This window comes from Rhinolophus sinicus, linkage group LG05 (assembly GCF_036562045.2).
Source record: "Rhinolophus sinicus isolate RSC01 linkage group LG05, ASM3656204v1, whole genome shotgun sequence".
Lineage (NCBI taxonomy): Eukaryota > Metazoa > Chordata > Mammalia > Chiroptera > Rhinolophidae > Rhinolophus > Rhinolophus sinicus.
The window spans coordinates 80,004,277-80,023,208 of record NC_133755.1 but is presented as its reverse complement, the minus strand read 5'-3'; the positions used below and the strand labels follow the sequence as shown (position 1 = coordinate 80,023,208).

The 18,932-nt window shown below is 40.5% G+C and overlaps 1 protein-coding gene across 1 annotated transcript; it reads left to right on the top strand.

Annotated features, from left to right (window-relative positions):
* The first annotated feature begins 496 nt into the window (after positions 1–496).
* Positions 497–18,279, top strand: BTNL2 (butyrophilin like 2). Its single transcript, XM_019715518.2, has 9 exons — positions 497–755; positions 3,835–3,917; positions 5,568–5,918; positions 7,550–7,831; positions 9,760–9,780; positions 13,616–13,963; positions 14,991–15,266; positions 15,916–16,012; positions 16,605–18,279. The coding sequence occupies exons 2-9, from the start codon at positions 3,839–3,841 to the stop codon at positions 16,654–16,656; spliced, it is 1,506 nt and encodes a 501-aa protein (XP_019571077.2). The 5' UTR covers positions 497–755; positions 3,835–3,838; the 3' UTR covers positions 16,657–18,279.
* The last annotated feature ends 653 nt before the right edge of the window (positions 18,280–18,932 follow it).

The window sequence follows — 18,932 nt, the reverse complement described above, 5'->3', positions numbered from 1 at the left end:
TCTTTGGTGAATATCTGAGCGTAATTAAACTCTTTATTACCCAGCAAAGGAAGATAAAGAACCCAAGTAAAAGCAATAAACTAGCACACAAGGGACCTTGGCCTGGGGCGGTGATGCTGGAGAAGGTTAATTCCTTTCTCTGGGCCTCTTGCTTTCTCATCAGGAAAATGAAGGATGAGGTAATTAACATCCAGTCTTGCTTTCGACTCTAAGCCCTATGAGTACTGTGTTCTGGCAACTTGGCACGAGGTGGGCATCCTTATCGTGGGGCAATGTGAGGGAAGTGTGAAGACACACACCAGCTCGACGTGCTGTGTGAGGATGCTAGAGAGTGTCAAAGGGGGCCCTGGCTTTCCGGGGAGGGGCGAGGAGTGCTAATGTCACCATTCTGTCTGCAGGTCTAAAGAACTCATAACTGAACCCAGTCAAAGTCCACTTGTCTGAGTTTCACTTTTCAGAGGCTTGCAGCTGATAGGAGGTGAACATGCTATTCTGACTCTGGAATTTGATTTGCAGAGTGGGATTTGGCTCTCTGTTCAGCTTGGGCGAGGCAGCACAAACCCTCCCTCACCCAAAGCCCGGGCACAGGGCCACCTCCGCCCCATCTGGCTGTCTCGCAGTTCTCACCTGCGTCAGCACCCCAGCGTCTGACCTGACCTGCCTTTGGATACCTGGGTGTGGTGAACGGTACATCTGAGACGGAGTGAGGAGACCCAGCAGCCGCCGCTTTACCCCTGAAGGGGAGAACGAGACACGTGAGTGGGCTGGAGAGTCCCCAGCGGAGGACAGCCGGGGGAGTTGGGGAGGAAGGCTCAGGAAGGCCAGCACTCTGCGGGGAGACTGACACTCGTCCTAACACCTCCCACTTGTGCTTTATACTCATCCTCACTGTACATTTTTCAAAGTGCTTATGTGAGTCTCACGATGTCGCTGTGAGTCAAGCTGGGTGAGGGAGGGGCACTAAATAACACTCAGAAAGCCAGGATCACATTAGTGGTTTGTTAGGCGTGATGTTGTGCTTGTCGCTGAGACTTGGTTGCTCTGTCTGTCACATGGCGATGACACAGCTGGAAAAATGTGGGGAATAATTGTCTTTATCAGAGAGGAGAGAATGGAGAGTTTCAAGAAAGTACGGTAAGATTCTCTAGGTCACAGAAGTAAACACAAAGTCACCTTGTCTCTGAGAATCCTTATTTTACTTGGCTTTCTCTCTCTAAAAATGTGTTGTTTAAACATGTGATAAACTGTATCTGCTTTTGCTTTTGAAGTTATATACATATATATAAACTTCAAACGTTGTGAACTGACTTAATGTATTCTCACCAATTAATTACTGAGGTTACTTGGCATTTGAGAATTTAAGTTTTGAGGATTTTTCACTTGGGAAAAGAAAACCTCTAATGACCCATGACATGTAGTAATTTGTACTTTTCTTTGGTGTGAATTTTAATAGTGTATGCACAGACGTTGGAATTCAGAATTGTCGTTCACCTAACACCTAAACACAAACCACCACTCGTTACATCTTAACACTAGTATTTCATCCAGAAAAAGAAATGAAACAGGTTTCTGAGATTTGTGACACATAGACATATTAGATCATATCTCTTGACAATATCAAACTTTCCCATATTGAACATCAATGGTAGTTTCAGAAGATTCTTGGCCTACATTGAAATAGTAAAAGGGAGATGTTAAAAACACTTATAATTAAAATGCTTTGTTCAAAGCTTACCCAAAAAGACCAGTTATTTACAAAAAATGTGCCAAAGTGGCAGCCAGGTGGCTCAGGAGGTTGCAGCACCGTGCTCCTAACCCCGAGGTCGCCCTTTGGATTTCCACATGGGCCAGTGAGCTGCGCCCTCTACAGCTAAGATTGTGAACAACAACTGGACTTGGAACTGGGCTGCTGGGAGCCGCCGGGGCGGGGGAGAGCTGCCCTAGGCTGCCAGGAGCTACCATGAGTTGTTGGTGGTGTGAGTGGCTGGCAGCCAGAGCAAGTTGCTGGAAGCTGCCAGTAGCTGCCATGGGTGGCTGGCCGAGGGCCGGCGACCCACTGCCTCAGCCGGTGGAGTACAATGCTCATAATACCAACATGGGCCAGGAGGCTGGGGGGGGGGGGGGGAATGTGCCAAAGATTTTCAGCACGTGGACAGCTGGTTGTCTGTGGCAGTGTTTTTCCTCAGCACTACTGGCATTTTGGGCAGGACAATTCTTTGCTGTAGGCACTTTCCTGTGCATTCTAGGATGTTTAGCAGCTATCACCTATGAGATGTTCCCTCCCCTGTTGTGACAGCCAAAACACGTCTGTAGACAGTGCCAAACGTCCTCCAAGGTCAAAACTGCCTCCTTCCCCATCAAGAACCCTGGTCTAAGGCAGTTTTTGTCCTCATTTATGCTCATGCATGGATCTCTCTCTGAGCACCAGTGATGGTTAAAATGCATTTTCACAACTTCCTTCAAAAGCTTCATTAATTTGCACAATTTTTTTTCTAACGTGCATTTGTAGATTCCCCCTCTGCTTCAACATAAAAGACCTAAAGGAACACAGACCTATAAACTGGTCTGCAGCAAGTGTGGGTCCTTCTTATTTCCCATGACCAATCGATGGTGCTTTGCATGTTCTGGCGGCCGCTCTTTGTTCTTGGTGGGAAAAAAATGTTTCTCCTGTCACAAGGGGAGTCAAGGAGGCATCAGCCATTTCCTTCAGCCTAAGGGGAAGTGACTGATATGTTTCAAAGTGGTCAGCCTCATTTTCATGTAAATATGATGGTGCTCTTTCAGATCTAGGCATTGTGACTGGGCTTTTATCAGTTTCGTAGACGCGTTTTGATGAAAGAAAGCACCATTTTTGATAGCAAATAGAGTCATAATAGAGTAAAAACAATCCCCTGAACCACTTGATTCATAGTCTCCATTTCGCGTGGCTGGTGATCTCCCCCTGCCCTATAAAATCTTGCCGGTGTTAGTGTCTGGAGACAGAGAAGCAGTAACCATCTTACCATTGCTGCTGAGCACGTTCTTCTACTCAGTGTGAAGCAAGTTTTCTTTCAATAAGATACTTGACACATCAGACAGAATAATTCTCAGGCTTCTTTCAGTCTGGGTTTTTCAGTTTTCAAAACTAAAGCTAGCGTTCTGTTATTGTCCTGGTAGTTTTAAAACTTTTTAGCTGTGAAGAAGTATTTTTATAATGCTGGTACAATGGGCGTGTTGGGTTTGCCAGTCTCTGCCGGTTGGGCTATTTCTTTTATTCATTCTTACGTGTCTTCAAGATGATACTGAAGGACCATTTAGGGTTATTTCCTTGGCCATCTCCTTCTGTAGCACCGTTTCCACTACTCACTCCTTCACTTTCCAAGCATCCCCTTGCCTCTGGGTTCTCCTGAGGCTGCAGCATGAGGATACAGAGACTTCCTGCTCTTCCCTCTACATCTGGGAAACTCAAATGACAAAGGAATTTGCAGGTGGGAATGGGAGGATTAGGACAAATATTTGACACCTGCTCCATCATTTCTGCATGCTCAGAATAGATGGAACTAAGGAGATTTTTTTTAATGTAAATATTATTGTCCCTTTAGCTCAGGTGAGCTTTTTATATCAATCAGAAATCTTCCTTCAGGCCTAAAACATAGTTTAAACTACAACACATTTGGTAAGGGGTCAGAAATGCTCTATAACTGCTGGGAAATGGTGTCGGGTCTATTTTGTGTTTTGATTGCGGAGGTGTTGATTCCTCATTCTTACCACAGGACCCCTGGACACCATGGAGTGTGCCTGAGGTCTTGCAGCCTCATTTAGGTATGATCACGTTTGCTCTTGTGTTTGCTCCAGGAGGATGGTGGATTTTCCAGGATACAGTCTGTCTGGTGCAGTTGCCTCCTTCGTCTTTGTACTGCTCACCATGAAGCAGTCAGGTAGGATGCCCTTCCTCCCTTGACTGTCCCAATGTCCAAGAGATCTGGCCCAGATGCAGAGGTCCAAATTCAAAAGGGCTAGTACAATATTAAGAGCGGGGGTCCAGGGACCAAAGCATCTGTGTTCCAAAAAGGGTTCCTCCAGCTGTGTCACCTTTCAACAGTTACTTGAAGATCTCCTACCTTAGTTTCCTCATCTTTGTGATAAGAATAATGGCATGCCTATATCTCAGAGGCTAGCACAGGCTTTCGGGTTAAGAGAGGGTGTACATGGAAAGCACTGAATCACCATGTGGGACAGGTTACCTGATGCAGCTGCTCTCCTGCGCACATTCAGCACAGCACTCTGGGGGCTAGGAAACTGGCTGCTTTGTACCATAAACTAAATAGCATAAAAAATACTTGGAAATAAGAAACTAGGAAGAGGGACTTCCAAGAAATGGACATGGAAATCTCAGTAGCCAAATTTCGTTGGTCAAAATATTGTACCTTGGAAAAGGATTATGAAAATTCAGTGTCAGTGGGTAATGCCAGAGCCCTCAGGAACATGCAGCCCAGTGAAGTGGGGAAAGCCCTGGACAGGACATGGGAAGGCCCAGGCTCCAGACCCAGTGCTGCCAGAGCTATGAGATGTGCAAGGCCACACTCCCCTCTATGCAGCGCACTTTCTTTCCCAGGCTGTAACAGCTGTCAGCTGACAGTATGACAGCTGTACTGGCTTCATATTTACACTCCATCAGTGAGCAATACAAGCAGATCTCCACTTAAGTTCCACAGGAACCTTCTGAGCAGCAGCTGTCGAGCACCAGCTAAGCAAGGTGAGGTTTCTTCTGAGGAGGATTGAATCTGCACGGAGAAAGTGCAGGTGGCCCTGGGGCATTGTAGGATGAGAAAGACACAATATACACCATGTATGAAATTAGTAAACACCAAGCAGAATTATTAAACATCTCTTAAATTTGCAGATAATAATAAAGAAGTCAAAATTTTACCGGAAGGCTCAAAATCTCTCAACAAATCACTGCCCTCAACCCACCACAAGACATCCTTGTAAAAACTTCATTGTGTAATAACCACAGTAACTGGAATCTTGCTTGCTCCAGACAAAAAAGAAAAAAAAAAGGAAAGAAATAGAAAGCTGTCATTTTACCTAGGACAAGAGCAATCCTGAAAAGTTGAGAAATCTATTGAGTAAACGTATTGCTTTAATTTTAAGAAAAGTGATTATAAAGTCAGTCACTAACCATATAAAGTGAAATCACTATAAAATATAAATCACTAATAAATTTTCCTATTACAAAATGGATTTATATATTAACTTATTTGAGAATAAAAACAACCCAGAAGCGATGGTTTTAGTATCTTAAAGATGAAACAAATTGAGAATCCAAATCTCAAATCTCACTGAAATAACAGATTCGTCCCCCAAATTACACAGCTGGTAACAGTTTCAGCATGTTATTTTCAGCACACAAAATTGTCTCTGTAGCAGCCAAATGTGCGAATCATCATGCTGGGCCTCTAAAACATTGAAAATGAAGCCCTCCCTCCTCCGGCTGCCTCCATTTGGATAGGGTGGGCATTCCAAAGCAAGCATATTAATCTTCCATTTGGCATTTCCTGCCTCCTCTTTTTCACTCACTTTTGTAGATGACTTCAGAGTGATTGGTCCTGCCCATCCTATCCTGGCCAGGGTCGGGGAAGATGCCCTGCTAAGCTGTCAGCTGCTCCCCAAGAGGGCTGCCATGCACATGGAGGTGAGCTGGTACCGCTCGGAGCCCGGCACACACGTGTTGCTTGCACGCCGGGACGGAGCTGAGGTGACCGAGCAGCAGATGGAGGACTACAGAGGCCGAGTAGAGTGGATAGAGGACGACATTGCCGAGGGAGGTGTGGCTCTGAAGATGTACAACATCCAACCTTCTGATAACGGGCAATACTGGTGCCGTTTCCAAGAGGGGAACTATTGCGGAGAAACAAGCTTGCTGCTCAAAGTAGCAGGTAAGTATCTGGGAGAAGACATGGGGTCTCAGAGGGAGAAGTATATTAATTTCTGGTAAGCTAACAGCAGGTTGAAGAACTCCCTTTAGTCATCAAGGCAATTCCTAATGCCCCGCCCTCATTCTGATTCATTTGAAAGCAAGCAGTTCTGAAGTCCTCAAAGCAAGCTCACATAAGCAATAGCCTCAAATTCAACTTACATAGTTTTGACTATTCTTGACAATTATTTGAAAACCATGACATGTGGTCATTAGCAATTTTGCTGAGACACAAATTTGTGCCACATAGGCTGGCATGCAAGGGCCAGTGGAGTTGGTTGTTCTCTACCCAACAACAGTAACTGAGACGTAAACACGTAGTGCAGTGCCTCCAGTTAGAAAGCTAGTGGTGAGATGAAGAAAGCTAAGAGCGTTGTGCTTTTACGGAGATTATCTTGAACTGTGTTCAGTGAACTGAGGACCTACAGGTGGTTTGGACATACTGTGAATGACAAGACCCTGCATGACACTTTGTATTAGCAAAGTCGGAAGAAGGGGATCACTGAAGAAAGGGCCTGCCTTAAGGGAGAACAAATATCTGAAAAGTAAACTATCGTATGGTTTCCTGGCAGGAATAACTCCTCCAGGTGCTATAGAGAAAATCAGGCAAATCCATTTACCTTATCAGGGAACTAGTTCTCTGGAGATGATAACAGCTCTGGCTGATGCGGCTTCCTTTTTATGTCCCTATGAGGCTGTTTCCTAACACCTTTTTTATTAACACACATAACTATGCTTATTGTTGTTGTTTGTTATGTTCAAGGTGATTCAAGATGGATGAAAGAATCCTTGTGTTTCCGAGATGTGGAGATGGCAGGGCACATACTAAGGCATTTCTATATCAGGGACATTTGAAAATAGGCCACACATTTTCTAAGGCTCTAGGTGAAGGGAGTGGGTCTCTGTTCCCCAGCAAGTGACAGAGACAGAATTACCATTTAGGGAAAATATAATCCCTTTTGTTTGAGCTTGAGAGTTGTGTTGAATAGAGAAATAATTTCATGATTATATAAAAGTAGGATGTCTCAAAAATATGTTCCCATTGAATGGAATATTTAGATACAGGATTTCCTCATGCAGTTTCCCATTTTATACACCCCAGGTGATCTACTTACACCCCAAGACACAACCACCAACAAAAACAATGGGAAGAATAGTCCCCATAAAGGAGATTTCTGACTTTATATTAAGTATGTAATCTATTTAAATTGGATTCAAGATGTCATCCAAAATGTCAGACAACGTATATTAGTATTAAGATGAAAAAGGCAGAGTTTGTGGTATGGGGGAGTTCATGAATAAATTATAACACATCTTTGTTTACAGTACTAGAGACATAAAAAAATGTCATTATGTCCTTTGCTCTTATTCTCCTGTCTGAATCTGCAGAAAAACACTGCTTTTGTACTAAAATTTAAAGATCCAGACAGGGGGACAAATACAGTGTATGTGAACTCCAATTTGAATGGGAAGAAGACTTTGGAGTGGGTTTTGCTCCCCAAACCCATGAACTCCTGCCCTCTCCCCATGAGCAATGTCACTGGGGTCAGTCTCCATGGGCTGCAGACTCAGGCCTATGTCTTCCCTCCACAGGTCTGGGGGCTGCCCCTCACATCCACATGGAGGGATCTGTGGAAAGCGGAGTCCAGCTTGTATGCACTGCAAAAGGCTGGTTCCCAGAGCCCCAAGTCTATTGGGAAGACATCATGGGAGAGAAGCTGCTGACTATCTCTGAGTATCAAGTCCAAGATGAAGACGGCCTGTTCTACGTGGAAGCCACACTTACGGTCAGAAATGCCTCTGTAGAGACTGTGTCCTGCTTCATCCACAACCCCACCCTCACTGAGGAGAAGGGGTCTGTCATCTCCATCCCAGGTAAGCGCCTGCCTCTAGGACCAAGACGTTCAGGTTAGCAGGAAAGCTTCCAGGACGGTTCCATAGCAACTAATATTTTTTTAATCAAGGAAAGTACCTGCAACAACATGGATGGACCAAGAAGGTGTTATGCTAAGTGAAATAAGTCAGAGAAAGACAAATACTGTACCATTTCACTTATATGTGGAATCTAAGCTAAACAAATGATTAAACAAAATAAAATAAAAAGACTCATAGATACGGGGAACAAACTGGTAAGTGCCAGAGGGCTGAGTGATGCGTGGGATGGACAAAAAAGGTGAAGGGTATTAAAAGGTGGAAACTTATAACATAAATAAGTCATGGAGGTGTAGTGTACAGCATGGGGAATACAGTCAACAGTATTGCAATAACTTTGTACAGTGAAAGATGGTCACTAGACTTCTCATTGTGATCACTTCGTAAGGTATATAAATGTCGAATCACTATATTGTACACCTGAAACTAATATAATATATCAACTATAATTGAAAAGAATTCATTTTCCAGAAAAAAAGGAAAAATATCTAACAGTTAGTAATATGTATTAAAAGCTATAAAACATCTATGACTGAAAATAATATATACTACATTTTAATTGAATAGTTATTGTTAATGGTAGTCCAGTTATTTTCAACTTCAAGAATCTTTAGTCATAAGTATGCATCACGTTGTAAAGAAAATAAAACTATATTCTTTCAATGGAAATATTTTCCTAGGCTGTATCATGCTGGTTACTTCCAGGAACCCATCATATGGAGATAATCAAAGACGGCGAAACTATTTACATAATAACATTTTAATTACAGCTTCATAGATAAATAGCAACAAAAACAACAGCCAGTACAACAGTAAAGTGTTAAGTGTCGTATGTGACTATAAATTATAGCATTGATTAAAAATGATATTTTCAAATAATTTTAATGATTGAAAAACTCATGTTGGACTATTTAATGATAAAGATTACATCTATTTATTTATCGATCATGTATCTATCTACCTATCTATCTCTATATACACATTTCTAATCATGTAAACATGTTTGGCTTTAAATAACTTACGACTGCACCAAGATGTTTAGGACACCTTCTATATTTAGATATAAGGATATAAATATATAGTTATTCTCATTATTATAAGTGTATATAGAAAAATTAAGTGTTATATTAATATTAAAATGAGCCTCTGTGTGTGTGTGTGTGTATATATATATAAGTATAAATATATATATACCGGGGGTGCCAAAAAATGTATATATGTGGACACTGGTCAACGTTGCTCAAGCAGTAGTTCACCGTCATCAGAAGTGTCTGGACACTGATGGTAACCACTTTGATCAGAAGTCAAATGTGACTTGTATTCACCTTTTGTTATCGGTATATATTGAGTATTACAATTTAATACAGTTTTCCTTTCTTAAAATGTGTATACATTTCTTGGCACTCTATATATATTTGCAAAACATATATATATATACATATATACATATATATATATATATGTATATATGTATATATATATATGCATATGTGTGTTTTATCTCTCAGTTTGGAATTATAGATGATAATTGTCTATGTCCATAATTTTTATACTTTCTGTGAATTGATTAAAAGAATATGTATTATTTTTATGACATAATTAAATATCAATATGTTAAATAAGCAGAAACAAACAGAATTATGGGGTGGTAGAACCGAGAGCATTTTTGTTGTACAGACAAAAGGAAAAACAGCTGGACTAACAGGTGATCCATGGGAAAGAACCAATATTTTTCTGCATTTATTATATTTTCTTTTTTTATGAGTCAAGCTTTCCAATAAAAATCTAGGACTTGCTTTTATTTTTTTAATATATTATCTCCTTTCCCTTAGAACAAATTGCTTAATATATTCTTCTCATTCTTTTTCCAGAGAAAGTCCAGACTGAGCTCGGTAAGTAGAGCTGGCGGCAAGCATGAGTGTAGACGAGCCTCTACGCCCACCAGGGGGAGGCCGGCTCCCTGCACCACGCGAGCGCGGCTACTGCGACACCCCGTGATCCTCAGGCGAACCTGAGGACTTGCCCAAGACTCAGGTTCAGTGTCACCTGCCACTTTCAGTGTTCCTGGCAACTCCAGTGAGCCTCAGATGAGCCCAGTAAGGGGCACAGATATAATCTTTGCCCTATTGGGCGGAAGGAAAGGGAACTGCCTCAGAGTGGGTAGGGGTCGGCACAGGACCGCTGGTGGGCTCTGGGGGAACTTTTAAAACACTTCCAGTGTGAATGAGGGCAATGTCATCATGATAACTGGAGGTCACCACCCATCACCTCCACCCCCTGGTTCTGCTATGGTTTCTGCACCTGCACCAGTAGGTGCCAACCTCACCACTATTGGGCGGTTACTTTCACAGATGACCCATTGCTGCCTGGGCTGACAATTTTCCTGGGTTTTTGTTGTTGTTGTTGTTGTTGTTGTTTTGCTGTTTGCTTTTTTTTTTTTTTTTACTTAATTGTTGTACTGTAGGTATTATTTTCTGAACCTAAGGTAAGTGGTTTAAAAAATAACCAACTGGTAGTTGAAACTTTCGATTTCTTCTTTACCTCTTCACCTTCTTCCTCCTTTCTGTGACCTCTTCTCCCAGCCCATGACAGCCAGCCTGCTCCCTGCCCAGATGCTTATGAACGTGTAACACTCATTTTCTCTTCCATCTACACCCTGCTGTCCCTCAAGTCACCTGTTACAGGAGTGTACATGTGTGCATGAGTGTGCCTTCAGCACACTTTTCAGCCCCTGTAGTAGTTTTTTGAGGAAAATCAAGGTCGCAGACACATCCCAATATTGGCCAGAGTCTAGTGTGACACTTTCGACCGCATTGGACCATAAAGATAAAGGGAAGGGCCCCAGGAAGTTCAAAGGTAGCTCCATAATCTGAGAGCAGCACACCTGTGAGCCTTACCTTCCAAGTCAGACCCTCTTCTGTCTCAGCGGCACCTGCTCATGATCAGACAGAAACCTTAACCAGCAGAGCTTGTTTGTTACAGACGAGAAAGCCAAGGGCAGGTTAACACAAGTCTCTGTCCATTAGGAAGATTTTAGGTGAAGGAGTATCTGAACCAACTTGATATGTTCATTGGAGACCCAGCACACAAAATACAATCTGATGTCAGGTAGTTCCTACGGTGTGCTGACCTTCGGGGACCGCAATAAAACAAGTGAAAAGACAGAGCGTCCCTTGGCTCCCTGTCAGGTGGGGGAGGAGGGCTGTGTCCTCAGGAGCTTTGAGGGTGTGCTGTTGATTGGGGAGATGAGAGCTTCACAGCCCCCTCTGTGTTATTCTCGTGAACCAGAACTCAGAGGCCAGGACCCACCACAAAGGGCTGCTGGCAAACGGAGCTCTCTATGGAAATCCTGAGACTGAAATCCCAGTTCCCACTCTGGCAAATGATGTTACTGGTTTATAAAAATAATGACTAGTTCTTTGAAATATTAATTACCCAAAAAAAAAAAAAAAAAAAAAAATATATATATATATATATATATATATATATATATATATATATATATATAAATTATATGCCCGGCACTATGCTAAGTGCTTTACAGGAACATTTTTTCTTATGATAATTATAAAGGTTAATAGATTTATCTTCATTCTACAGTTGGGAAGCAATCTTAGAGACATATGTGTTTGCCAAAAACCACCAAGAAATTGTAATGTTTGCTTTCTAATCTATGTCTGACTTAAGAGTGCAAGTTCTTACTTATTCAAGTAAATCATTGGTCCCTATTTTTCTCATCTTTAAAATGAACATGTTGAATTTAATCTCTAATGTACTGTCAGGTTCTAAGAGTCTAGATATGATTTAATGTAATATAATGTAAGTATTGTAATATAATATAATGTACATAACAATATAACAGCATATTTGGGGAATGAGACCGCCCACTTAATTGAATATGCTGATGGAAGGAGGATTATATGATATGATGATGAGATTAGCAGGTTTCAAGGAATTAGTGTGTAAGTCAGTGTACTTCACACTCCAGAAATAATTTAATTTTTCAGTCGATATTCAGAAGGCATTTCAGGAACAGACATTCAATACTCAAAAAGAAAACAATAAATGTGAACACAGATTGTGTATAAGGCTGTGTGCAAAACTGTAGAAAAAGGAGATTATGCAGAGCTGCTCTGAAAGAGCTCTTAACTGAGTAGAACAGAACATTAATTATTAACGAATAGGGCTGCATGGTTTTTTCCCAATACTTTAAACTTTATTTTCACTTGGATTCTGGAAAAACAGGAGTTTCATATATCTATAATACACCTAATTAATTAAATCTCCAAACTTATATTTTGCTTCTTTTAGTCTCCATTAAAATCAATTTTAGCTCTTCATTAACCCATGCCTGGCAGGGTAATTTAGTTTGATATGTACCACGGGCCACGAATAGGGGAAAAGTCCTCATGTCGGTAATAGAGATGTTTTCTTAACAGTCTGTTTTACTAAGTAACTTACTGTAAGATACATGGAGAAAAAGCAGCAAACTGTTCCCTAGGTCATTTTTTCCTGACTCTTATATTTCTTTAGATTTTAACAGATGCATATGGAATGGAGATAATATTGCTTTAGGTAAAATTGAAGGACAAAGAAAACAAATTGCTAGAAAAAACTAGAAGTCAAATTTTAGCTAGAATATAAGGGAATAATTTGAAAATTAGAGTTATGTTGACAGCATTTTTTTCCCCAGAGACATACCTAGCAGATTTTGAATAATTGCATAGTGAGGACATTTTGCCTTTGGTCGTTGACTCCCATCCAGACAATACACAAATTTATTTCTGTTATAAATGATCATAACATATGTGAAATCATTCCTGCCACTTGATGGAAAAGGATGACTCTCAATTTAGGACAGAGCAAAACTGGTGTGGCGAGGGCATAATGAGGACCGGAAGCGGATTCAGGAAAGCTGTCAGAGAAAACCTTCCATTCTCTGCAATGGGAAGAGCAGATTCCTTTTGTGTATTGATCGTTTTTTGCATTTTGTATTTGACCAACCTCCCCAGTTCTTGATCTTATTTTTCTTAAAATCGTCTGAGGACATTGAGCCTCGTGTGTTTAGAGCCCTATGTATGTGGGACCCTGGGGAACTAAAATACGATGGTTGATCAGACTCATAGGATATTATAATGTTTCTTCACATTTCTGATTAAAAATCCACCTGAGACTCATTTTCATCCGCTCCGCATTATCAGGGTAGAGGGTGGGATTTGCTCCATAGCCCTCTGGTCACACAGTCTACGCCTCCACACACACTGCATAGTCATCCAAGAGCTTTGTATAGATTATTTTAACTCCAGAACAATCTTATGATTTTGATAATGGTATTTTTGCTTTATAGTTTGAGAAACTGAGGTATTCACCAATTAAGAAGTTGTTTAAGGTCATGCAGATTTGAAGTGACAAATATTAATTTTATTCCAGGAGTTTTAATTGCAAAATTATTTTATTGGTGTGTAATCTGAATAAACTTATAGTTGGGGCAGGTGAGGTTTCCATTAGCGATTTTTTTCAGATTGACACACATGATGGGATGGTTCTGCCTTGGGACAACCTCTACGTTGATTACACCAAACTTCCCCCTCTCCAAAGTGTGACCTTGAGCTTCAGTGCTCCCCTGGGATGCCCATGGGTTCTTAAACTCCACTTGAGATGTTCTTGCTGATGACAATTTGCTCCATTTTGAGTCTTTCATTGTTTTTTGTCTGTTGTATTTAATAGCTTCCTTAAAAGTGATTGGACCTTCCCAGCCCATTCTCGTCAGAATGGGAGAAGACATACAATTAACCTGTTACCTGTCCCCGAAGGCTAATGCACAGAGCATGGAAGTGAGGTGGATCCGATCCCACCGTTATCCTGCTGTTTACGTGTATGTGGATGGGGACCATGTGGCTGGAGAGCAGATGGCAGAGTACAGAGGGAGGACAGCACTGGTGACTGATGCCATTGACGAGGGAACACTGACCCTACAGATACACAATGCCAGAACTTCCGACGATGGGCAGTACCGCTGCCTTTTTGAAAAACATGGTGTCTACCAGGAAGCCAGTTTTGATCTGAAGGTAGTAGGTAAGAATTCTAGAGAGATATTTTGGATTCAACATCTGTTCCAACTGTTTAAACATGCTAGTTCCTGGAAAATTTTCCTGGAACCTGAAATTTTCTTAATGTCCATTCACTCATCAAATTTATATTGAACCCTCAAATGTACAAGAACTGTTGTATATACTTAAAGTCCATGAACTCAAATGGACCAAATTGAATTCTTTGGGTATAGAATTTTTTATCCTTCCAACGATCTCCATAAAGTGACCCTACATTTAGTAAAATTTGAGAAATTTTACTCTATAACTTAACTCAGAGCTCATTATTTCACAAACTGTTATAGAAATTATGGGAAATGTGTGGTTTCTAAGAAGTGTAATGATTTGAAGACTAAACTGATCCACATATAAACAAAAATAATAAATACTGACACAATTGGCAGGATGGAGAAAAGACAAAATTGCTCCCTTCATCATAATTTCCCACTGTCTACATCTGTGAGTGAGAATTGATTTTTCCAAGCTAGCAAATGCCATTGAAGTCAGAGGCCAACATCTTGGATATGCTAATTGTTTCCCCCATTGATTTTGTGTCTAAATTAATAAACATATTTAGGAAATATCTACAGGAGTACGTGGTGTGAACTTAAGTGGACTCCACCATTTTCTACCATTGGACATACATATTTATAAGTGATCTTTAAGCCCATTCTCTTACTCACTTACTTGCTCACTTCCTGGCCCTGTGATCCATGCCATGGTGAAAGCTATTTTGTTCTCAGGTATAGAAAAAAAAAGATTGAATTTGAGATGCATTGTATTCCTTAATCTGTCCCTCAATGATTTTAGAAATACAAAATATAAATAAATAAAAATAAGCAAACAAAACAAACCAAGAAATAATCCCAGCTAGTCTCATCCTTAAGTGGAGTATAATTTCCCCCACAAGTTTTGCTCTCTTTCCCAAGCTTCTGAATCCCCTTTCCTCTCAGGGAAGTCAGCGACCATACACCATTGGCAGAGACTGTAGGTTTTGTGTCTTTATTCTGCAGGACTGGGTTCTTCCCCTCTGATCACCATGGAGGGACTGAAAGATGGAGAAATGCAGCTCATGTGCACTTCAGAAGGGTGGTTCCCACAGCCCCATGTGCAGTGGCGGGACATGGAAGGAAAGGCTATCCCATCATTTTCAGAGGTCCTGACTCAAGACAGCCACGGACTGTTCCATGTGGAGGCATTTCTGTTGGTCACAAACAGCTCTGTTGTGACCTGCTCCATCAGCAACCCCCTTCTTGGGGAGGAGAAAATGGCAACTTTTTCTCTCTCAGGTTGGTGCTTCCATGTGTTCCTCTCATCTGTGGGAAATAAATATGAAGACCAGCCCAGACTCACTCACTGTATTGCTGTTTTCTCATATTTATCTTCATCTGTCTGATGAAGTTTCCTGCAAAGCTGGTCTTCAGGACACCTAGGGATCTTCTCCCTGATCTCCCAAACTGAAGCCCTAGGGTTATACGGTCACATGCTAAATTCTAAGAATTAACTCTATCATCATTGTATCTACAAGCTCTTTTCTTCTGATGTGAAAACAATGACATCATTTTGTTTTCTTCTGGATTAGAAACTAATTTTCCTTAGTGTGAACTGTGAACTGGGTAATTTTAATCTTTGCCGCCTGCATTATTCCAGTGATTGTGGTGCTATAACTGGAAAGAGAGGGGGAAGAATGTGTGTGTGTGTGTGTGTGTGTGTGTGTGTGTGTGTGTGTGAGTTTCTGTGAGAAGCAAACAATAAAGCTAGCATGAACTTTGAGTCTCTCCTCAGTGTCTGCAGAGCAGGGAGAAGCAGACCAGCTTCCTCCCTGAGAAGCCCAGTTCTCACCCTTCTTTCCAACTCAGGAGCTTTTCAGATAAAATGGATGATCTTGCAATTTTTCCAGTTTCATGATTTAATGAGGTTTTGGGGTTTTCGTTTTAGAGTCCAGGATGACTTTTGCATGGACGATACTGCTTATTTTGGGATTACTTCTTGCAGTGGCTATAGGCCTAATCAGGAGGAAGAGCTGCAGAAAAAGGTAAGTTAGGTAAAGAGAAACGGTGTGGAGAACACGTGTGGTGGGAACCTTACTGAGCGCTTTCCCTAGCCTCTCTTTTCAGCAGTCACATATGACAGTCATTCAGTGAACATTCAATAATTACTGAAACATGAGAGTCCATGACTTACAGTCTGGCAATTGAGGATCCATGCTGAATCAGAATGGTGTTTACAGTGATTATAGAAGCAAAAGGATTAAAAGACAGTAATTTGATCCCCTAGTGCACATTCCCAAGAAACCTAGTTAAGGGAGAGGAAGAAAAAACATAGCCATCCTTGCTTTCAAGGCTGAAAGCCGAGACTTCCCTGGGGTTATGTGGGCGTGAGCACTTCACTGAGACCTTTAATAATATGGTGACTTGTTTATTAGTGGCTCCTGCTCTGCCAATGAAAGACTTCCTACTTATTGATAGAAAGGCTGTTCTGAGTGCCCTAAAAAGTTCTTTCACTTTAAATTTCTTGTGTAGTTGTAACTGTTATTTGCCTGTTTGGTTGTTAATATCATGAAATTAACATTTTTCAATACTTCCACCATATTGATTATTATCAGAATGAATTTTCTTTCTCTGCAGTGAATGTGACACTGGATCTAAATACAGTTCACCCAGACCTGATCCTTTCTAAGGGAAACAAGCACATGACCCGTGGACATTCATACAACCAGACGTCCCACAGAGATTTGAAGGCTCGCTCAACGTTCCAGGCCAGGAGGGGCTCATGTCAAGGAGGTGGTGGTGAGGAGGGGAAGTTGGGGACAGGACAGGACAGGACAGGAAGGGTCCCAGGTATTGCCAAGGACAATGTGAGGGGGTCATCTCTCTGTCACCTGAGAATGGTTTGGAGCAATTGGTTGCTATGGACATGAGTACTGGGCCATCACCTCCTCTTCAAGCCTCCTCTTCCTGAAGACGACCCCAGGATGGGTCAGAATCTCGCTTGACTATGCCTTTGGACACCTCTCCTTTTATAACATGACCAAGTACCCTATCTACACCTCTCCCTCAATTTTCTTCTCAGAAACTGCACACCCTCTTCATTCTTTGGTCCCTGAATATAGGTTCTCCTGACACCATTCACACATCCAAGGGAGCTTCTGCAACACCTCCAGGGAAAACAACCTTGGATTCTGGATGCCAGGATTAGATTTCAAGCTCCAGCTTGTTTCTGCTTTCATCTTGAAAGGGAACTTACAAGACCTTCAACCTCACTCTGGCTTCAAATCTGACCTGGTGACTGATCCCTTCAGAGACCTAACTTATCCCAAGCCCTCTGATATCCTGCCTACTGATCACAATCAGATATCTGATGATCAAAGACCCTTTCGAAAATCCAGTGGGGAATGCAATTTAGCCTAGAAGAAGACATGCAAGGAATGATTTGATTGGTTTCTTTAAGAAGAACTTGGACAATTAACTATCCATGTAGGGCTAAGAAAATGAAAAACACAGCTAAAAAAGAATAAGAAAAAATACAGCTGAATATAAGGAGAAAAATATGATCACTAAGATATAATCTAGAAAATAATATGAAGTGTGGAATCCCTGCTCCAGACTTTTTAAAAAAGTTAATAGAGAATGTAGAGTGAGGACAATTTTTAGAAATTCTAGTCCAAGAAAAAAATTTGCATATAAGTATGCAAAAATTATATGAAAATGTCAATTTTATTTTAAGAGCAAAATAAAGCACACAATTTAAACGTAATAATTATAAAATAAATGAACATAAGCAATAAATGCAACACAGTAAAATATTTTAAAGTCATACTGAGTTAAAGAAGAGAAGCTATATGTTGAAGGATAAAGAATGTGAAAAAAGGACAACGGGAAATGTCTTAAAGTTTTCTGAAGTGAGAATGAGAATGCACTCTGCTGCTTTCCAGGATGGCAAACATCACAGAGTTTTCACTGTTTTTTGAAGAACACTTATCTACAGCATTCTGGAGTTTCTCTTTCAGGTCATAATTTTTTTTCTATTTTTGAATTAATAAATTTATGTTTGAAATTATGTATTATTCTCCCACAAGTATTTACACATTTATTTTATTTAGTTCTTAATTTTTTTTCAATTGTGGTATAATACACATGACATGAAATTAATCATTTAAACTGTTTTAAAGTGTACAATGTAGTGGTATTTATACATTCACAATATCATTATCCAGTTCCAGAATATTGTCATTACTTCAAGAAGAAACTCCATACCCATTAAGCAGTCACTACCCCTTTTTCTCTCTCCTCAGCCCCTGGCAACCACTAATCTACTTCTTGTCACTATGAATTTGACTAGTCTGGATATTTCAGATAAATGAAATAATAAAATATTTTTTTTTGTCTGGCTTTTTAAATTCAGCAATGTCTTCAAAATTCATCCATGTTATAGCATGTACCAGTACTTCATTCCTATTATTATTATTATTATTATTATTATTATAAGACTATTTTTAAAAGCTTTTTTAGGTTTACAGCAAAACCAAGTGAAAAATCCAGAGCATTCCCATATGTCTCCTCTTTCTCCATAGTTTCCCTACTATTAACACCTTGCATTGGTGTGGTATGTTTGTTACAACTGATGAACCAATATTGATGCATTATTTTCAACTACAGCCCATAGTTTACATTACAGTTCACTTTTTGTGTCGTACATTCTATGGGATTTTACAAATTATTTACACATATTTGATACATTGATATACTGTATTTTGTAATGCGCACTGTTTTGCCCAAATTTGTGAGGAAAAAATAAAGATGTACATTATACATGGGTGGTACTAATTCCATATCTAAACATTTTTAATTATTTTATTATGCTTATGAGCTAAAAGTGTAACTCTAGAAATCAATAACGATATCCATATGCAAAATAATACCCTGGAATACAATAATCGGTTTTGTTGACCTTAC